Source organism: Dissoconium aciculare (assembly GCF_010015565.1).
Source record: "Dissoconium aciculare CBS 342.82 unplaced genomic scaffold K489scaffold_1, whole genome shotgun sequence".
Lineage (NCBI taxonomy): Eukaryota > Fungi > Ascomycota > Dothideomycetes > Mycosphaerellales > Dissoconiaceae > Dissoconium > Dissoconium aciculare.
Window position 1 is genome coordinate 1,448,048 of NW_022984951.1, and position 19,059 is coordinate 1,467,106.

General features: G+C 52.6%; 7 protein-coding genes across 7 annotated transcripts; 4 read left to right on the plus strand and 3 right to left on the minus strand.

Annotated features, from left to right (window-relative positions):
• Window positions 1–706: 706 nt before the first annotated feature.
• Window positions 707–2,131, minus strand: K489DRAFT_311041 (uncharacterized protein; the record flags this gene model as incomplete). The annotated part of the gene is made up of 1 exon (XM_033600751.1): window positions 707–2,131. The coding sequence occupies one exon, from the start codon at window positions 2,129–2,131 to the stop codon at window positions 707–709; it is 1,425 nt and encodes a 474-aa protein (XP_033464429.1).
• A 400-nt stretch (window positions 2,132–2,531) lies between these two features.
• Window positions 2,532–4,337, plus strand: K489DRAFT_15032 (uncharacterized protein). The gene is made up of 4 exons (XM_033599217.1): window positions 2,532–2,555; window positions 2,605–3,117; window positions 3,310–3,402; window positions 3,491–4,337. The coding sequence occupies exons 2-4, from the start codon at window positions 2,658–2,660 to the stop codon at window positions 4,252–4,254; spliced, it is 1,317 nt and encodes a 438-aa protein (XP_033464430.1). The 5' UTR covers window positions 2,532–2,555; window positions 2,605–2,657; the 3' UTR covers window positions 4,255–4,337.
• A 614-nt stretch (window positions 4,338–4,951) lies between these two features.
• Window positions 4,952–6,373, minus strand: K489DRAFT_385998 (DUF947-domain-containing protein; the record flags this gene model as incomplete). Its single annotated transcript, XM_033606186.1, has 2 exons — window positions 4,952–5,805; window positions 6,319–6,373. 2 exons carry the CDS (start codon window positions 6,371–6,373, stop codon window positions 4,952–4,954), a joined length of 909 nt encoding a protein of 302 aa, XP_033464431.1.
• Window positions 6,374–6,408: 35 nt separating this feature from the next.
• On the plus strand, window positions 6,409–7,517 carry K489DRAFT_391897 (uncharacterized protein; the record flags this gene model as incomplete). Its single annotated transcript, XM_033606714.1, has 3 exons — window positions 6,409–6,449; window positions 6,502–6,653; window positions 6,702–7,517. The coding sequence occupies 3 exons, from the start codon at window positions 6,409–6,411 to the stop codon at window positions 7,316–7,318; spliced, it is 810 nt and encodes a 269-aa protein (XP_033464432.1). The 3' UTR covers window positions 7,319–7,517.
• Window positions 7,518–8,647: 1,130 nt separating this feature from the next.
• On the plus strand, window positions 8,648–10,053 carry K489DRAFT_15137 (uncharacterized protein). Its single transcript, XM_033599226.1, has 5 exons — window positions 8,648–8,672; window positions 8,766–9,134; window positions 9,186–9,273; window positions 9,340–9,767; window positions 9,819–10,053. Exons 2-5 carry the CDS (start codon window positions 8,945–8,947, stop codon window positions 10,031–10,033), a joined length of 921 nt encoding a protein of 306 aa, XP_033464433.1. The 5' UTR covers window positions 8,648–8,672; window positions 8,766–8,944; the 3' UTR covers window positions 10,034–10,053.
• A 558-nt stretch (window positions 10,054–10,611) lies between these two features.
• K489DRAFT_15182 (uncharacterized protein) lies at window positions 10,612–14,551 on the plus strand. The gene is made up of 2 exons (XM_033599230.1): window positions 10,612–10,765; window positions 10,833–14,551. Exon 2 carries the CDS (start codon window positions 10,886–10,888, stop codon window positions 14,354–14,356), a length of 3,471 nt encoding a protein of 1,156 aa, XP_033464434.1. The 5' UTR covers window positions 10,612–10,765; window positions 10,833–10,885; the 3' UTR covers window positions 14,357–14,551.
• A 740-nt stretch (window positions 14,552–15,291) lies between these two features.
• K489DRAFT_348710 (uncharacterized protein) lies at window positions 15,292–17,370 on the minus strand (the record flags this gene model as incomplete). Its single annotated transcript, XM_033602379.1, has 4 exons — window positions 16,694–17,370; window positions 15,685–16,630; window positions 15,412–15,582; window positions 15,292–15,348 (listed from the first exon to the last, which is right to left on the minus strand). The coding sequence occupies exons 1-4, from the start codon at window positions 16,915–16,917 to the stop codon at window positions 15,292–15,294; spliced, it is 1,398 nt and encodes a 465-aa protein (XP_033464435.1). The 5' UTR covers window positions 16,918–17,370.
• Window positions 17,371–19,059: the final 1,689 nt, after the last annotated feature.

Here is a 19,059-nt window from a genome sequence, read left to right on the forward strand (position 1 = left end):
ATATTCACTATGCCGAACTAGTAACGCGGTTACATGTCACCTGAGCATTCCAAGAAGAGAAACAGATAATTGTTTTCCACGTGGAGCTCGAAATGTCAACAACCTTGAACGAAACCATTATAGCTCTCGGGAAGACGATAGGGCAAATGATGGCACTCCTGGGCAGTGCAGTCCGCACTTACCTTGAGCTGCAGGCATCCAGAGGGCACACAGTGCTCTTTTATACCTCTCCAATGATTTCACTGGCTAGACTGATGAACGGCGGAACAATAATGTCCAAACATCGTAAGCATTGCTCACCGCTTCTCTAAAGACATGTACTGATCCAGTGGGGCACTAAGCCCAGCTGCGTGAGCTCAGCTGACCCATGTATTTCAGCGTGCTATTGCAAATAGGAAGGGCGTTTGTCTTTCGAAGGCGCGAAAGTACATGCCGTGTCTTGTAGAGCGAGTAACAATTCTGCAACAGCAGACGCACCTGGGCAGCATGTGAAACTGAAGCCGTCGGGCGGCTTGCGGGGATTATCGTGAATGTCTTGCATAATTAGCGTCAGGGTCAAGGCTACCATGGTCGGTGCGCCTTGAACGAAACGCATGCACCGTATCTCTTACCGTCTGTCATAAATCGGAGCTTGCTCCTCATCGGTCATGTCATTTGTCACACGTAACGTATATGGCAAGAGTCGACGACAGGCAAGCTAGACATATTATACAGGCTTGCGCGAACGAAATGTCGGTGTTCTGTCTCGTTGTTGACTTCCAAAGGTTCCGCTCGCGCGCCGTGGTGTTGTGAGAGTGTCTGCCAGTCTGCGCGCTGCCGGTGTCATGGCGTGGCCTTTCCGCAAGGGACTGCTAGCAAAGGTGGGAGTTTTTGATCTTCCCGGTGTGATGCCAAGGTCGCGCAAGTGCTCCAGTCTATTCCTGCTTCGGCGATTGCCATCTGCTTGTTCGACTAGTTTGCGATGTATGATCTCCCGTGAATTATTCTCCGGGATGTGAAATCGATTTGGCCCACTAATGTCAAGTTTTGGAAGTAGGCGCATCACGCGCGTGTGCTCAGCATCAGCCACGTCTTGCTCGTCGGCCGGCTGGCCATACTCGTTCGGCGTAGGCTCTGAATCGACAAACGCGTACCCATTGACCCGCGGCGTCTCCGCACCCGAGTAACCAGGTTCAGACTCGGTACCTGCTGAGCGACCCGCGATAGCTGCATCAATCGCACTCATAGATGGACTCGGTGGAATCATTTGTGCAGATGGGGCGATGCTTGGAAGCCTGGTGTTTGCATATATAACGGCTTTTGGCGGAAGCTCTGTTGGGCTGCCTGGAAGATTGCGCGCAATTGTTTGCTCTTCAATTCCGTCTGGCCCAAACATAAAATGATTCCTTGCGCCCTGTTTGTTTGGAAATGGGTCCAACGAAGCAGGTCTCGCAGCTAGGTCTTGCGACGGTCTTGGGGCTGCCTGAGCGGCATTTGAGTTCTTATCGGTCTCAAGCAGTGCAATTGAATTTGAACTTGTGGTTCCCTGCCCAAGCAACTTCTGGCCATCGGCTCGATACTCCAGCTGCCGCGATGGAGGTATTCTGTCGCCATTATGAAGAAATGTGTACTTTTGTGATCGCTGGTTGTTTTGCTTATCCAGTATTGCGTTGAAGCTCTCGTTGTCCTCCGAGGTGTATTTGGCTTGAAATGTGCCCAGGCTCATATTGATGTTCACGGCCGGATTGTCTGGCTTGACGGCGCTTGAGCGAGGCGTTTGTCCGGGCGTCTCGGCGGCGTAGCCTCGAGGCGTGTCTTCACCAGTTGTCGCACGGCGACTACGATCCATGAGGTTTTTTCTCCCCTTGTAACGATAGCCTTTTGGTGTCATCGCCTGTGTGAGCCTCACGCCCGCCTCTCTTATCCAATCTTTGTCGCTGCTTTCGACTGCTTCCATGTAGTCTGTCTGAGCTTGCATTTCATGAAGGGCTGGGAAGTAGTCGCGCGCAATGATGTCGGAAACAGCCTGTGCATACTCGTCTTCGTCTAAAACGATTGCAGGGCGCTTCTGTCGTTTTCGAGGCGGTGGGGGAGGCATCAATGCAGTCTCCATAGAGCGCTTCGTGAGTGCTTGTGAGGAATTGAACGGCATGGTGGTCTTGTCGTTAGGATGGCAGTGTTAGACTCGAGTGTGACCATCGAGGCATGGATATGTGTATGATTGTCGTGACAAGCCTCCGGAAACTTAGAACCAACCTTACCCCGGCCTTATTGTTTGTCGTATATGAATGCGGGTTGTCTGAAGTAGGCGTGATTGCCGAAGGTGAACGATTTATTCATGCAACCCACCCCGGGCCTGAACACTGTGCAAGAGCCCTCGTGTGCTGATCTTATCTGGTCGCAAATGACGGCACACCCTGGTTCCCAGGCAGGTGCGCCGAGCCAGGCACGTATTACAGGCACACAGGGCTGGTGCATGACAAGCAAATGGAAAGACGTGGAAAGCGGTACTCAGATCCGGTCCACCAACGTGGTTTGACTTGTGTGATCATCTAACTCTCAGAGAATCGTAACGAGTATTATCCATCTTCTCATCAAAATTGCCGACTTGCTGATCCATCTGAGCCCACCCCCACAATCTTTGTCAATAGCCGCAATCTACCTGGTCACGCGATACAATGGCTTCCGCAGTCGACAACAACACGAACTTGAACGGAGAGTCCAAATCCGCGCGCAAACGAGCCTCGAAAGGGAGCACAGAGGCCAATGGCACCGCATCCACCCTTCCCGTAGTTCCATTGAATCACATTAAAGAGAACTCTGCTGCAGCCGACTCAGAAAATGCCACCGACCACCCATACCTTCGCGAGCTTCAAAAGCAGATTCGTAACATCACCAAGAAGTTGAGCGCATCGCAGAAGATCGACGCAATAATTGCTGAGAACCCCGGCAAATCGCTCGACAGCCTGGTTGCCGATCGCAAACTCAACGCTGACCAGAAAGCTGCTGCGCTCAAGAAACCCCAACTTCAGGCCCAACTTGCCCAACTTGAGGAGCAAAGTGCCCACTATCGCAAGTTCGATGCCGACTATCAAGTCAAATTCAATAAGCAGCGAGAAGACTTGCTTGCGACACACCAGAAAGACTTGGACGAGCTAAGGGCAAACACACATAACGAAGCCACACAACTCGGTGCGGCCGAGTTACGTAAAAAGCTTCTCATCTTCTCGCAATTCCTTCGTGCGGCTGCCGCTAAGCGTACGATCGAAGACGATCAGGATACGGACGAAAGCATTGCCTTTGAAGGTGCGCTTCTGCTTGTTTATGGTGGTGACGAAAAGGCTGTGGACGCTGCCATCAACCTCATCGAAGGCTCAAGCGAGCAAGTACTGAGCATCGAGGGCACCCCAACACCAATAACCTGTAAGTCGCCTCATATCATGTGGAGCTAGCGCGCAAGGATTCCCTTTGTGTGCCTGATGGTCCATTAGACTGTGCTGACTTGAAACAGACGCCCAGGTCAAGGAGGCTTCCGTCAGCCATGCGCCATTTCAAGCAGAGGAAGCATGGCTCGAATCGGTAGAGGAGGCGAGAGGCGGTCAGCCTGCAGAAGAAGTGCCGGGTGCGAACGGCTCGGATCCGACGATCGTCAATGCGGGACTTACAGAATTGAATGCTCAGTCAACAGCCGCGGCAGCGCAAGAGCAAGTTCCTACTGTTCAGGTTACTGTCGGTGAAACCAGTGGCAACGTCGCTGGAGACCGCTGGGATACCGCTGCAGCAGGAAATTCGAACGAAAGCGCACTAGAAGAAAGCTACGAGATAATCCCTCGCCCTGCTGAAGAGGTCAACGATACGACAGGCGCTGCACCTCTGCCACCGCAAGGTCTCAACTGGGCAGATGAGCCCTCGACACATGATGTGCCTACCGGCAATCAGGCTGGTGAGGCATGGGATACCCGGGCTCCTGGAGACCAAACGGAGAGCGGCGCCGTAGCCGCATCAGGTCCTGATGATGGTTTCCATGAGGTCCCTGGCCGCAATCGTGGTCGTGGAGGGTTCCGCGGACGTGGCGATGGTGAATTTCGCGGACGAGGCGGTCGCCGTGGCAATTTCCGCGGCCGCGGAGATGGCGAGTTCCGTGGTGGCCGCGGCGGACGCGGTGCCTTTCGCGGCGATGGTGAGCACCGAGGTGGCCGTGGTGGAGGACGCGGTGGCCCACGCGGTGGCCCTCGGGGCGGAGGCGACGCTCCACGTGGGGCTCCGGCATCATAAGCCATAGAGACGCAGCATTGCTTGCGACGTCGTGAGGAGCATTGGCCCTTACTTGACCACCTGGCGATACCGTATGGAAGCATGGCGTAGTTGTACCGGGTCAGCATGGAGGTGTTTTTTAATGAGCATGCACAGAACACTTAACGAGCCCGCCGACTGAGCTTCATGTACATCAGACTTGTGGATGAGCAGGCTGGCATTCGCCATGTCACTGAATGGGAGTGTCGGCCACTATGTAACAACACTTTCGCACCTGGGAAATGGCAGACGATGACCGCGGCGTCGAGGATTGGAATGTGCTCTCGCTCATGGCAAGATTACCCCCAAGATTGGTGCATCTATGTGTTGCTGGACCGTTTGCTTTTTACCGGATTCGTCCCAACAAGTAAAGCTGAGTATCAGGCCGATAACATATTTTGAACATTCCTTTGCATTGTAGCCTCTCTATTAGCCCGCACTATGCAGTACTGATGGAAATGTCTCCCAAGTCGAACACTTCCACAGCTCTGATCATGCCCAGAGCAGGTTTTCCATTCTTTCGTTGATTTTGTTCGCCCTGGTCCTGTGGAGTGCTACAAGCTGCGACACCACAAAGCGGATAGTGAAGTTTGTCTTGTGGGAAACCGAGAGGATTGTCATGCTGCTGGGCTGAAGAGTTTCGTTTCTGGTCTCATGAATGAGCCCAGATCAATCTTCGCTATCCTACCATCCTCCGCGCGTTTGGCATCCTCTTCTTCTCCTTTTGGCCCTCCTTGCGTTGCCGCCTCTCCATTAATCTCTCCCGCTCCTTGCTCTTCAAACCCTTATATTTCTCAACCAATGCCCGCTCCTTGATCTCTTTGTCCTTAAGGTAGTATGGCGTCTTGCCTTGCTCAACCTTGAGACGTTCCTCCTTGCGATGCTGGCGAATGACGGCTTGCGTGCGCTCCTTGGCTTCGCGAGCCATGATCTGATTTCGCATACTGCCCGCCGTGCGCCGCAAACGCGCTGCATCCTCCTCGTTCCGACTCTTTTTAGCAGCAGCTTGCAGCTCTTCAATCTCAGCTTTCTGATATTCTCGAAGAAAACCGTAGGCTTTTTCGCTGTCCCCTGTGTGCGCAGAGCGTTGTTGCTGGATGGCGTCAAAGCGTGGATCCCGGTAACGACGCTGCGGAACATCTATGACGTTTCGTCGCCGAGACACCTGGTGCTTTGAAGACTGTGCAGCCGGAGCATGTTTGGAAGTGCGGGAGCGCGAAATGTCATCACCTTCTTCAGACGGCGCAGAGTCTGAGTCGCTTCCCGTATCCTCCTCCACACCGTCCTTGCCTTCAATTCGTCTTGACCGAGTCTCAAGTTTCGCTGATGCGCCGCCTAAATCTTTGGCCGAGGACGACGGCAATGATTTGGATTCTTTGATTTGTCTTAATCTTTGCCGAAGAGCTTCCAGTTTCTGGTCCTGGTCTTGCGTCTGATCCGACCCTCTTTTGCGCTTGCGCGAGAGCGCATCCTGAGCTTGTTTCAGAATCCCAAAGGAAACATTGGTGATCTGGTCGCCAACTAGCCCACTGTCTGTGTAGCGGGTTGCGCCATCTTCATCGCTGTCGCTCAGCTCGAAATCATCACTGACTTCATGTTCTTCTCCATTGACCTCCTCGTCACTGCGGGCTGGCATGCCGTCACTTTCTTGCTCATTTAAGCTTGACGATTCACCGATGACGTCTTCGCCCGTATCATCATCGTACTCAAGTTGAGCCTGCTGTGGTCGGACGTTGCGGTTTAAGAGTCGTGCCGAAGTCATTTCAGGATCGTCTCAATACTCCATCGGCACGTGCGAGAAATTTAATTGCTTCAAAAATGAGCATGTGTAAGGGCTGAGGCAGCCGCCGCTAGCCAGAATTTGGCCTGGTGAGGCGGCGATGATTTATTACTTGGACACCTGGGCAGCCTTGTAAGCCGTGCAAGCTCCCGCTCGCCGCATCATGACGTTACGCTTGCGTCCTGCGACGATAAGCCCGAGCTTGTGCCGCTGCTACAAGTTATGAGTTGTTTCTTAACAAATTCCGCCCTTCTCAACATTGCAACATTCTTCTGGAAATCCGACATTGGTCTCGGGCGAATTGCAGCCATCAATCGCCATCTTGCGCTTTGAATCTCCCGGTGGAAATTCACAAAATGAAGATTCTAACAGCCGAACAAGAGGCGGCTCACTACAAGTATGCGAGCACGCGACCCGACACATTAATTGGATGCTAATAAACATGGTAGTGCCACATTGAAAGGCGGTGCCATTGGCGGTGTCGCCGGAACCATATTGGGAACAGCAGGCGTGTATGCTGCCTCCGTTCGATATCCAGCCTTCAAAAGCCTTACACTGCCGTTTCGAGTCTTCCTTATCGCCTCCTCTGGAACCTTTGCATGTGAGTATAGAGCATGCCAGCGAAGTAACACTTGTTAACATTTCTTAGCTATTGTCTATGCCGATCGATACTCCCGGCAATTTGAAACCGACAATTGGGCAGGCAAGGAGTACAGAGATGAGCAAAAATCAATGCAGGAACAAATCGATTCGCAGAAAAGTAGCAAGCAGAAGTCCATGGAGTGGCTGCAGGACAATCGATACAGCCTCGTCTTCGGCTCTTGGGTGGTGTCTATGGGCGCGGCGCTAGGCATTGTTGGTCGGAGTCGGTGGCTTACTACACAGCAAAAGCTAGTCCAGGCTCGTGTCTACGCACAAGGGTTCACCATTGCGGCTGTTATCATCAGTTTGGCATTCGAGGGTAACGACCGCATGGCTGGTTCCGGCCGCTGGGAGACCATCAAGATCGTAGATCCGAATGATCCCGAGCACAAGAATCTCATCGAAAAGCGGATTCACCACGAGAAATACAAAGGAGAGGATCAATGGATGGACATGGTGGAGGCAGAGGAGCGACGCATCAAAGAGCGCGAGCAGGCCGTAAAGGAGCGGGAAAACGCCGTCAGCAAGAAGGATGGTCACAAGAATGGCAAGAAACACGCCACTGAGGACTTGACCAAGGGTAATCCGGAGGAAGCCAAAGACAAGAAGCTCCGGGCTCCATGAGCGAAAGCACGTCTAGACGAGGGGCAGGGTTGAGGCTCCATGTAGAATCCAATGTCCGAACCGACGGGTTCGGCGACTGAGAGGCAGTCGCTACTACCAGCAAGACAACGACCTGCTGCGAAGAGTTCAGCTACGCAGGGATGTGATCGTCGAGGGAGCATATTCCTCGGCCAGTCCATCAGTACGATGTATACACGGCCTTTCTAATGTACCTAGTATTGATGCAGTTACTAGTCAAATCGGAAAGACCCTTCCGATTAAAAATCTGATACATCTTCACTCCGATGACTACCTAGGTAGTTTTACACTTTTCGACGTCGTGCAGATCCTGTCCCTGCCTGTTCTATGCGAGCCTAATATGCAGAGAACCTTCTTTGCGTAGGATCTAGGATTTATATCCCCAGCCTTATATTAAGCTACAGTATGTCGATCAAATGATAATACCTGGGTACGCGCATGATGAGTTGTGGATGGTGAGTTGTGGGGCTCACTAGAACTGCATGAATCATGGGCTGCGCACTGTGTGGATTTTGATCCTCGTTGCATTAAATATCACCAAGCGAAGGTCACAGTACATACTATTCCTGAGATTCACCCTGGCCAAGAGGTCATTCAACAACCTCCAGACTGTCTCACACAAGAGGTTCAAATATGTGACTTACTCCAGCCACCCGAAGTCACCTTCTGCGGAGGAGAAATCGCTGGCTCAAAGCCACAGCCACGGATCGTCCCGGCGACAGCCTTCGATTGCGAACTGTATAAACCTAGGTCCTTCAAAAGCAGACAATGTCTGGGCCGCACAACAACGCCTTTCTACCTGAGTAGGCTCTCTCTCTCTCTCTTCCAGCACAGACAGTACCAGATGTTGCATGCACGCCTGTGTTCACCCGAAAACAGCTCTCATCCGGGCGAAAGAACCTCGTTTGCACGTCATCGCCGTTGATCATGTTTGCTGTCACATGTAGTTTAAAGGTCTGGCCTGTGTCTCACTGTGTTCTACGACATGAAGCGACGTTGCAGACACGCGCTCTGCGAGTGGAAGAACATTGGGAGGACAAAGCCGCCTTGTACGATGTTGGAGAGTGAGTGAACGCCGAATCAATCTCGTTGGGTAGAACAAATATTTGATGATCGTCACACACACACGCCTCTCTGATGAGCCCTTTCCCTAGGTAGTCTCTCAAGCTCTGCTGCGTGGGTACGTACCAGATTACTCCGTTAGGCCGTTGAAGCTCAGTCTAGCGTGCCTTCATGCAATTTCACCGACTGCAACCAGCCATTCACGTAACGGTGCCTAGGTAGGTAACGGGTACCTAACAAAAGTGCGCCCACCATCTCATCTACACTACTGGCGGTATGTATGCACGATGCTCCCACGCATGCTACGGCTTCTTGCTTGCATTCTCGCACGTCGTCCAACGCCGGTTCTGACCACCGCCTCATCCAGGTCGAGTGCTCGCGCATCGCGGCTCTACTTTGCCGACCTGCCGCTCGTTATTCTTGCCTCGCGCCGTTGGATCTGGCAGACCACGCACCCTCGACCATTCTCTTCATCCACCGCAGGACCTTACATTGCTCCTCGACGCGCGAACCTGACTGAGCCGCTGCTCGGCCTCACCTCTCATCATGAGCCAGTACGGTCGTTTTTTCGATTTCTGTCGCGATAGCGGCAGTGGCTATGCGACAATCCCAGTGTGCAATCTCTTCTACGAATCGCGCGCGCGGCCAAACAATGTCGTCGATCAGACGAACTACTTTGGAGGCTGCCAACTCACCGGCATACCTTTGGGGGATGATCGCTACTTGGCCAATCTGGGTAGGTCGATGGATGATAGCAAGCACGATGGGTCATTGATGGCGTGAATAGGCTCAATTCTCGTGGCCGGAATTGCGATACTCTCGGTATTCTTTCTGCTCTGGCGGTCAGAACGGAAAAGAGCTGCGGTTGGCAGAAGGTAGGCCGCATATGAACCATCAAAGGTCATAACTATGCGCAAGGGACCATCTGACACTTCACACAGAGAGATGCAATTCTTCCTCATCGGCTATCTCATCATAGAGGTTTGCGAGATCTTCTCGATCGGCGGATTCCCCCTCAACAGTCGCGTACGCCGAGCGTTCTCGGCAGCACACATCGCAGCAGTCGTCGCAACCTCATGGATCCTCCTAATGAATGGCGCAGTGGGCTTCCAGATCTTATATGACGGAACATGGGCATCTTTGCTCTTGATCTTCGGTTCCGCCACAGCCCTTTTCGTCGGCACTGGATACATTGCGCTCGACACTGGCTTCAGCTGGACTGGCTACTGGGACAGCACCCTCGTGGCACCAAATCAGGCATATGCGTTGTACACGCTCTTCCTGCTTGTCCCGTTGATCTTCGTTGTGTTGTACTTCGTTCTGGAGTCCGTTTTGGTGTTGCGTGTCTTGGGCGAGATCAGACCAATGTGTAAGGCATAATCATCACGACGATACTGGCACTCTGCTGACGCTTTCTTAGATTATCTTGTTGCTGCTGCATTGTTATTCGCGATTGGCCAGATCTTCCAGTTTGTCATCAGCGTGCATATCTGCAACGGCACCAATGGCAAGATCAATGGTGGCCTCTTTGAATCATTGTTCACATACTTTTCCGTGGTTATGATCTGGGTTTTTTGGTCGAGCATTACGGAGGATGACTGGCCGACATCAAGTACGACGGAAGGATATAATTAATGTAATTGGGTCATCGGGTCATCGTCACGGCATTGGGGCTTTAAGAGCGCGAGTTCATCGCGTGACATGGTGCCAGGGTCATGCATACATATGGGGCCGAAACGGAGAGGTCGGGCGTACTGTTCATGAGTTGATGATTTGTGTAATTAGCGAGATACCAATTTGTAGTGTAGTAGCCATCAGCACCAATGCGACATCTGGCACCTTGAGATCGTTTCTTCTGTTGCGAAATATGCAGGTGTTGGCCGGACACAAGTCTACCTAGTATCACAATATCAGATGATCGCGCGGCGAGGGATAATTAAACACTTCTCGCACTGACAATTTTCCGCATCTTGTCGACGAAAGTCCCTGACAGAGTCTTTGGATGAGGCGAATTTCCTGTCGCACATCATTCTTCACCATATGGTGGATTGTGAGCTTGACAGAGTATGTACATGTATTTGAATGTGACTTGGGACGTGTCTTAGTCCGTAGAGTAGTCCTGTCAACATTGTTGCCCTGCCTGTCAATCAGATACCTCAGATAGGTATGTTTTGCGGAAATTGCTGAAGTCGCCACGCTTCCAATCTGGCTCGAACACATCAAGTGCCCAGGTGTGCATGACTCCAGCTCACTTCGTTAATAAAATAGTGATAAGCCGGCCAGGTAGTGTTCTGGAAATCTATATTTTCCTCGCACCCAATATCCAAAGCTCTTTCCGCTCAGGTCATCAGGTGAAAGCTGAACACAGTATGCGCCAATACCCAAACCCATCCCTTCACTCGGTTGTGCAAGTCCGGTTTGACACATCTTCTAGTCTCTCACTGCGTTTTGTAACGTGGACGATGCCGGCTTTTTGATCAGTCCGTCATGGCCAGCCGTACGCTCTTTATCGAAAGTGAATCGGGCGACGATTCTGTTGCAACTGACACCACGGTTGAGAGCGAACAGCTTGACGAATATGCCGTGGAAAAGGTGCTCCTCGAGGAACGCCATCACGAAGACAATGAGATGCGATACTTGATCAAATGGGAAGGCTATCCATTGAGCGCGGCGACATGGGAGCCGCTGAGTAACATCGAAGATAGGTCAATTATCGAGCAATGGGAAGAACAGAAGGCTGCTATCGCTCAAGGTTTGGCCGAGCCATTTGATCCTGACGAATTTACACACGCTGTCACAGTCGCTTGTGCGCAAAGAGATGATCGCTTGAAGCGAAGGGAGGCTAAGCGAGCCAAGCGCAGAGCTCAATCCTCTAATCCGAAACCTGCGCCCAAATCTAGGAAGAACAACACTTCAGATGGAGAAGATTCACTATCTACCCAGTTCACGAAGGAGAAAGCTTCGCCGGACAGAGCGCTTGAGCGGCCACGCAAGGCGACCAAGCCTACGACTACACCCATTCGCAAGGGCCAGGCTCGAGTCGTGGCACGACGGCTAGCCATATCGTCAGATGGCTCTAATTATAGTGAGTCAGAAGATGAAGCTCTCAACGAAGACGTACTAGAGGAGCAGTATGAACAGCAACCTGCGGTGGTAGCTCGATCCGCTCCAAGGAAAACTGCGCCTACGGCTAACATGATGCCTGCCTCGAACGCTGCTGGGACTACATCAAGTCGAAAGGTATCAGAGACTCGGGTAAACCCCACTACACGGCCGGATCTCACTCTCGGTCGAACGACGAGCTCCGCTGAGATTACACAAAACAAGACGTCGAACTTGAGAGAGTCTGTGCCTCGCAAGCAGCGGCCAAGAGTAAGCGGTGATACTCCCAAACAGTCGACAGAAGCGCAATTCAGAAAGCTCTCTCAGATGGGCCGGTACCAAAAGTATGGAGCACAGAATGAACCACCTCCGGATATAAGAAAGCTCGTCCTGCTCGACCCAAAGACAGGCAAACCGGAAACGGCCCCTCCAGCTCCTTCCACAGCTCAACAGGTGACCTCACAGGCATCTTCAAACGTTTACAATCGTCGATCGCCACCCCCTAAGCCGGGACGTCGCTCACCTTCGCCGGTTCCACGAGCCCGAAATGCGAGCGATGCTGCTTCACGCCCAGTGACTGCCACAAGTGCTACTGCTCTTCCTAAAAGCGCATATGTCAAAACGTGTCCTGAGTGGGCTGCCGGTCGATGTCCAAATGATGCAATCACGTGCACTCGAGCCCACCATTGGGCAGATCCACAAATTCTCGGTGCCAAAAACATCGCTTGTCATTTCTGGAGAACGGCAGGCAAATGCTATCGGACTGATCAGGAATGTGCATTCGCCCATCATGATACAGGGTACTACGGGCGGCCACCAGGAGCACATGATCGCTCGCAATTAAAGCTACACGCAGCTCCGACGGGGCCAAGAGGGTTCCATCGCGTGCCCAGAGAAGAGACGACCTGCTTCTATTGGAAGGATGGAGGCGGGTGTTTCAATCCTAATTGCCGATTTGCCCATCGAGACACAGGATACTACACGAAAAAGCCTGGGACGATCAGAGAAGTACCAGTGGGAGATCGATCTCTTGACGACAGACACATGTCTCTTCCGAATACAATCGCAAACCACTCTCGCAGATCCTCCCCCGACTCATGCCGTGAATGCGGCTCCCGTGCTGGTACACGCGACCCGATCACTGATAATGCGCGGACGGGCACATCTCGTCTCGACGGTATCGATGACGAGCGGAGCCCGATCGTCAATGCTTCTGTGCCAAGCAAACATCCCGACGTCGATGGCTCAAGGCGGGATATGGCTTCTGAAGCCAATGCGTCACAAAGTGGGAACCGTAGTGGTACAATGGCCAGGAAAAGCAGCAATTCAATTGCTACGGATTCTCGGCCTCGACGTGCTTCAAGCGTTTCCCTACAACTCTTGAAGGCCACTATTCACATCACCCTGGAAGGCGTCTCGGAAGACGTCGAGCTCAATGTGCACCTCGAGGCTAGTGACCATGCATTGCCGTCGTCCTCGGCTACCATACTGGAAGTCCAGCATGCAATCATGGCCTCTGATTTCCAGAGCATTGTCTGGACCAAGGGCACCAAAATTGCAGAGCAAAGTAGCGGCCGTGTTATCGCCGATGCAGACCATGCCACTTCAGCTCAGTCTGTCGCTGAGTTGTGTAAATCGACCACATCGGGTTTGATAGCAAGGGTCAACAGCGGCATGCTGAAGATGTTGATCTATCCTTCTACTGCGGAAGAGTGGAAGTTTCTTCCACCAGTCGAGTCTCGACCAGGGTCGACAGATTCTGCCATACTTAGCTTTTGTTTGTTCACTCAGATGCCGGGATTCGAAGATCACCTAGCTGCTAACTTAACACAGTTTCAGAACAGATCATTCAGATCCGTCGAAGGCGTGGGTGCTGCAATAGTAGACCTTGATGCCGATCGACTGCTCCTGAAGGAGCACGATAAACGAATCGAGGCCGTCTTTCTTATGCTACCTGCATCACGACACATTGAGTTCGAGTTGTTTTCACGATTCTTCATCGAGCAAGGCTGTAAGATTTACCACTCTGGCACAGCGGGTGCTTGGCTGTATTTTGTCAAAAAATACCGACGTTCGTGCCTTGTCATTATACATCCCGAAGTGCGTCTGGACAGCATACCACGGCTGTACGATCTCATCGCCCAGCATGGTGCTGGGCCAAGATTCTTTTCCGTAGGCGTCAACCGCGATGCAGCTGCCGTTCTACACGAACGACCTTCTTTTGGATGTGTCAGATTGTTCCCCAACGGCCAAGTCATATATCTGACAGACGAGGCGTTACAATATCATCCGAACGAGTCGCGCGACATCATCACATTCATCAAAAGAGATAATGAGCGACCTCTGTCCCACAGCAAGATCGTCACCCGACCCAACGTCAAAGCTTGGCTGCTGGACCTGATCGCATCAACGCAAGACTCCCGATACGTGGAGCTCTACACCGCGCTCTGCTTCTTCTGTCCCGCCGAGGACCACAATCCTGACGATATGACGAAGACCCTTCCGACCTCAAGTCTGCTCATGATCGACGCATCGACGATGCCCCGACTCGCAAGTATGGACGACACCGCACGATCGGACTACCTCATAAATTGGTTTGCCGGCTGGGCGATGCTACACGCGAGCGTCTGGCGGATGTTCGTCATCTGCTACGAGCCCAAGGAGGGCAGCACGCGGATGGTGCCGGCCAAAACCACCGGGTTTGTTGTCGAGGCCAATGCGGATCCATTTGGTTGGGCGAAGCGTTATCAGCATGTGGGAGTGGTGGGCCCGAAACAGCTGCAGGAGAGGTTGGCGAAGAAACAGGAATCATCGTTGCTGCAGAGTGTGGTCGGGGAAATTAAACGTAAGATGTGAAAGTGTGGAGTGTGTCTTGGGCAAGGTGCAAGTAAACTCATATCACGACCAAGATGGAAAAAGGGGCTTTGCAAAGGCGCATCGGCGGTCCTGTCACATCACGAGAAATTTCACTCCGTAGGATGCGGGCCAGCCACCAACAAGTTTCTAAATCAGCAAAGGCGACGCGTGGTTTATTATTACTCGCGTCAAGTGAGCGCTGTATGGACTGAGGTATTGCAGCCCTCGAATGTGAAGGATTAGCATACACACTTCTAATCCTCACCGCCCACAAGTCCGTCGGATGATGTCCTACGATGTACGTGTGACAAGTGTTAAAAAAGCAATTTATCTGTGGAATAGGAGCTATTATGGTTCGCAGGATGGCCAGGTGAGGATCACTTGCACATGTCAGTCGCAGACAAAACTGTTTATATCGTGAAGGTAAAGTACAACTACAGTATAGTTGACTAGTTCGCCAGATATTTTGCGAAAACTTCTTGATTTTCCGATTGGAATGTACCTACGACAAGACAGGGTCCCGCCCTGTTCTAGGAGAGAAAAAAAGTAAAAAGTCTCCTGGACTAAAGACTTTAGCCGTGATTTGACAGCCTTGACGTCCATTGTCTGAGGCTCATTTGATAATTAGAGAGCTTGCCTGCCTTTTACGTCATGCGTGGTCACCACCGTTCCAGTCATACAAATGCTCGGGGGTTAAATGAACCTGTGTAATTTACCTGCTCCAATATTCGATCAACAGAATCGGAGCCGGATGATGCTAGGATGGTCGATCGACGAAAGATCGGGACGTTTCGGGGAAGGCCGTGAGGGAGAGCTGAACACTCCAGTGATGGTCGTATTAGATGTGAAAATTCTGGCGCAAGGCGCCTGATGGTAATCGTGGACGCTGAGTTACCGAAATAGAAGCGAACATTGGTCGGTCCTTGCTGGCATCTTCATGAGTGGAACAGGTCCCATGCTCTCTCCATCAAGCGCATGAATTCCTCCTTCTTCTCCGATGAGCTGATACCTGCCCGCCAATCTTCCTCTGCGCGATCCCGGTCATCTCCTCGGACAGCCACTGTCGCATGAGGGTGTCGCGGTTCGGCGGCATGCGCGCCAAACCTTGAATGATAAGACGAGGGTCCGGATGGGGCGGGGCCGGTTGGTGGGGAGCTTCCCTGGTCGCGCTCATATTCATCGCGGCCGCGACGGCGGCCATTAATCGACTGAGGACGGTAAGACGCCTCCGAGCGTCCCCCAGGGCCATCGAGGTCGCGACGAGAATGACGCCCAGCATGTGGAGAAGGCTCGCTCGAATCATGAGGATAGTGGCTGCTGTGAGGGACGTGCGCTGACGGCGCACCACGCTGGTACTGGGCGTGAGGCATGGGTGAAGGTGGAGTTGGCGGTTGAACACCTCCATAGTGAATGCGCTTGGGAAGCATGTCTTCGCGGCCGCCTGCCATGCCTTGGATAGCTTCTTCTGAGGAGCGGAACTCTCGACCGCGAGTACTGGGAGGAGGAGCCTGAAATTGCGGTGGTGGGAAGCCTGGCGATGGTGCAGGAGGTGCAATATGGGAGCCACGTGGAGAACCATTCATATGACCTCGCGACGCTTCGAGTCGGTCGTTTGGGAAGACGTCCGATATGGGCGGCAGTCGGTTGTTCGTCTGAGGCGGCGGCTGGGGATTGTTGACATGGCTGCTATGGCTGAGACCACTCGGGCCGTGTTGAACATGACGAGTATGCGGGTACTCACCAGGTCGGAGACCTGTGAACGTCTGATGGAGTGGAGCGGACTGAATGACACGATCGTTCGCAAATTGAGCAGCTGACGGCGCATTGATTGACAGACCGGGCGGCGGTCCTTTCCGACGAGGATTACTAGATACCCTCGCACCGGCATGTCCGCCCAAAGAATGACCATCCTGCGTCCGAGCGCCTTCGCTATCATGTGAGCTCCCTGGCTTGGCTCCCTGTAGGCGTGCTTCAATTATCTGTCTTTGGTGATCCCGCACATCGAGACTCCTTTGCAACTGCTCACGCATGCTCGGATCGTTCGTCTGAAAGCCTGGCGAGAGGCATGCGATCCCCACATCCTGAATAGCCAATCCAGCCAATTCTCGCGAGGTGAGCGGTGGAGCTGGTCGAGCGGTATGCGGAGCACGACTTATGGCGGCGGAAGAACTGGACGAAAGATCGAGTCGCTTGGGTCGTGGTCGAGAAGAGGGCGCTGCAGGCGAGCCAGGCTCTTTCTTCACTCTAGTGGCAGACGACATGCCAGTGCGGAAGCTGGGCGCGGAAGGTGTCAGCTATTACACAGTGGACGTTGATTCGTGACGGAGCGATACGTACGACAGAGGCGAGCTTTTGCTATTCGCAAGCGATCGCTCTCCAGCAATCTCTGGTGAATCATTGCTCCTTGCGCGCTTCGCTGAGGGCTCATGGCTGTTCGAATGCGCCGAGGATGTGGGAGCGGAGGGCGCAATCGAAGCAAATTGTCGCGGCGAGATCTGTCGTTCGGCGGCGGCGGAGGCAGCGGGAGGATTTGCGTGCGAGGGTGCGACGGCCGTCGACATGATGGTGGATCGGATCGCGAAATGCTCGAGAGAGCGTCGTTGCGAGATGGTGTTCACTCACCCGTCTGGCGCGAAGGGCAAGAGGGCAAAGAGAATGAGAAAGGAAGAGAATGCGGCAACAACAGGCGTAAGTGTGCGATGGTGCTAGCAGAGGATGCTTGCTTAACTGCAGGTCCAAAAATGAAGGAAAGGCGCGCTGCAGTAGGTGCGTATGTGTGATGGTAGTGGTGGTGGTAGTACAGTAAGTAGTAGTTTGTGGTGGAGGGTGGAAGGTGGGTGTGATGGCGTAGTGCACAGCACGATCCAGCACCAAATTGTCGGCGGAGTGAGGCGCGTGAGAGGAAAGTTCAAGACAAAAGCTAGGTGCAGTAATGCATGGCCTGACAATGCCTGTGCTGGACGGAGAACGTGTGGAGTGAAAGGCTGCTCAAGGCGGTGATAGTTGTGCGAGGGAGAAAATGAGGAGGGTGGAGAGAGAGAGAGAGGAGAAAGAATGATGACAGAGATAGACGCCGATAGATGTGCAGCACCTCAGACAACTCGCGATCTTGTCCCAGGGGGGGTCGCAATCAAGGCGAGATTCGTCGTCGTCTCCTTGTTCTTCTATTCGCATTATTATTGTTGTCAGGTGGGTAGTATTATTATCATTATTATTGTTGTTATTATTATTGTTATCATCATCATCAGCAGCAGCAGCATCATCATCAGTGTGATGTGGGTATGTCAAGAGTTGTTTGGTCACCAAGCTGTAGGCTTTGTTTGATGTTATAGTGGTGTACAGTTCGTCGACCAGCCTCTATGGATGGATGGATGGCGTAGGAACGCTGCGCTTGAGAATTACGTGTGCGTGCGGATGAGGGAAGCGGCGGGTGCGTGCAAGTGGGTGTGAGTGTGAGGTAGTGGGTGGGCAAGTGTTTGACCGTGGTTTCCGCCAGTGGTGGAGCTTTTGCTGATTAGCCCACTACTGTCGCGCTGGATTCTCACGTCGTGGGCTAAAACAACACCCATCCATGCTGGAATGCACTAGTCCAATATTTCCCTTTTCACTTGTCGCATTTCCTATTTCGCAATGTGGGACTCGCTAACCTCCAGGTCAAGGGATTGGAGTCTGTGGTATTCTCTTTAACAGGTAAGAATATACGACCTAAAAAGAAGCGGGCGCAGCAAGTGGAGCGGAAAGAATCTAGGCCATTCGCGTCGAGGATACCTATCCACCTGCATGCAGCAACAAATACAATAGTCCACTACTGGTGATCAAGGATGGGGAAACATAAACCTCCCCCGACGAAACCACGTATCATCATGATCGATTCGAGCGATTTGGCAATTGCATAGCATAGAATTCCTCTAGCATTATGTCCGCGCAAAAGTGTAATTTCAAGTTTTGACGTGCTCTCTGGCAAAGCGAGAATTCATTGAACGACACCGGCAGGGGACTGCCGCACGAGGGTGTATCCCTGTATCATCGCTGTTGTCGTGATTTTGGATGCAACGGATTCGCGCGTGCTACGTACGACCATTGTAACAATAATGATACTAGAGTGACACTTTGAATTGTTTTGGAACTATCACGCAGGATTTTCGCTTTTCGTGAAACAAAGCGAGTCACGATCCGTATCGAAATGACAGAAAGTGGTGTAGGAGGCAGCGCCAGGCAGGCAGAGGAGGAGAGGTCCGAGGTACGGGCAAAGAAGAGCGACCAGCTTGTGAAACATGTGTAGTGGACATTTCGTGCATGCACCCGGACACTAGCTGCCCGGCTGGTCACACTTCGGCTCTCCCGCTAACGATTTTCAGATCCAGTAGAACCGCCACCAAAGCACGAATATGCCATTGTGGCTGTCCTCGTGGATATTGCTCTTGATCCCTTCCGGCGGCAATGAGTATTTCATGTAATATGTACTTGGCGACCGCTGATACTGATCGAGCGAGAATTTGGTCTATGATCATGTATAACCATGCGCATCTCCGACGGCACTGCAGCAAAGTGTCAAAAAGAGGGAAGGGGAGCTGCGACAGTGGTACCGGTGTCGAACGATGATGCGGCGCGGTCGCGCGGGCGCCCCGATGACTCGTTCCTGGATTGCAGGATGACGACCGGGACATCTGTAACAACACTTGTAGACTGTACCTCTCCTTGTT